Genomic DNA, 820 nt, shown 5'->3' on the forward strand with positions numbered 1-820 from the left:
GGTCCGCTCCCGGCGTAGCGGGCTCTGGTGTGCTTAGCTCCCGTCAGTGCCATGATCCGGCAAGAGCTCTCCACATCCTACCAGGAGGTACAAAGCTTGGGTTGGACGCGGGGCGGAAACAAAGTTTCCTATGTAGCGGAGGAGCGGGTCCCGGGAGTCTGGGAGTCTGAGCGGGAGGGGTGCGGGGGGGGTGCTGCGGAGGAGCTGGTGAGTGCGTCGAGATTGGGGCTCCCGCGTGCAGAGGGGTCCCCCAGTGCAGAGGAGGGGCAGAGCAGGCGGGAAGCGGCCGGATGCTGCCGTTGCTCGGCCAGAGCTGCCCCCCCTCTACCCCCCCGGAGCGGCGATTCGTAACCAGCAGGTGAATGATTAAAGCCTGGTCGGACCCCGGCGGCCTCGCGGCGGGCCGGGCGGGACCCGGCTTGGCCTCGGGGACCCCAGTGTTGTTTGCAACAAGTGGGAGCGCCTGCGCCCTGCTCCCCGCTAGGGTGGATGCGCGGTGGGCATCAGCCCTCCTCCAGCCCCAGGCCTCGTGGCCCCTGCAGCTGATAATGATAGGGATAATTACATCTTGTTTTGGTGGCCGCCTGACTTTCAAGTATGCTTTCACCGACATAGGGGCTTCTCGCTCCACTCTGTCTCTCTCCCGTCTTACCTCCTCCCGCGACTTTAACGATCACTTTCCAGTTCTTTGTCTCTTTCTTGCCTGTCCTGAGCCAGCTTTCCCCTCAAACCAGCTCTTCCTTCTGACTCCTACGGCGACTAGTGAACTGCTCTCCTCCTCCCCCTCCTCCTCCTCCTCCTCGCAGGCCCCAAACCTCGG

At 63.7% G+C, this 820-nt stretch overlaps 1 protein-coding gene across 3 annotated transcripts in view; it reads left to right on the forward strand.

Annotated features, from left to right (window-relative positions):
- The window catches only part of TMEM206 (transmembrane protein 206), a 42,719-nt gene that overhangs the window by 7,040 nt on the left and 34,859 nt on the right, over positions 1 to 820 (forward strand). For 2 of the 3 annotated variants that reach the window (XM_005865165.2, XM_005865166.2), the window contains exon 1: positions 1 to 87. The exons of the other annotated variant lie outside the window; for it this stretch is intronic. In XM_005865165.2, coding sequence (XP_005865227.1) covers positions 52 to 87 — 36 coding nt within the window. In that variant the 5' untranslated portion in view covers positions 1 to 51. The remainder of the gene's footprint in view (positions 88 to 820) is intronic. 3 annotated transcript variants of the gene reach the window in all.

Source organism: Myotis brandtii, unplaced genomic scaffold (genome assembly GCF_000412655.1).
Source record: "Myotis brandtii unplaced genomic scaffold, ASM41265v1 scaffold197, whole genome shotgun sequence".
Taxonomy (NCBI): Eukaryota; Metazoa; Chordata; class Mammalia; order Chiroptera; family Vespertilionidae; genus Myotis; species Myotis brandtii.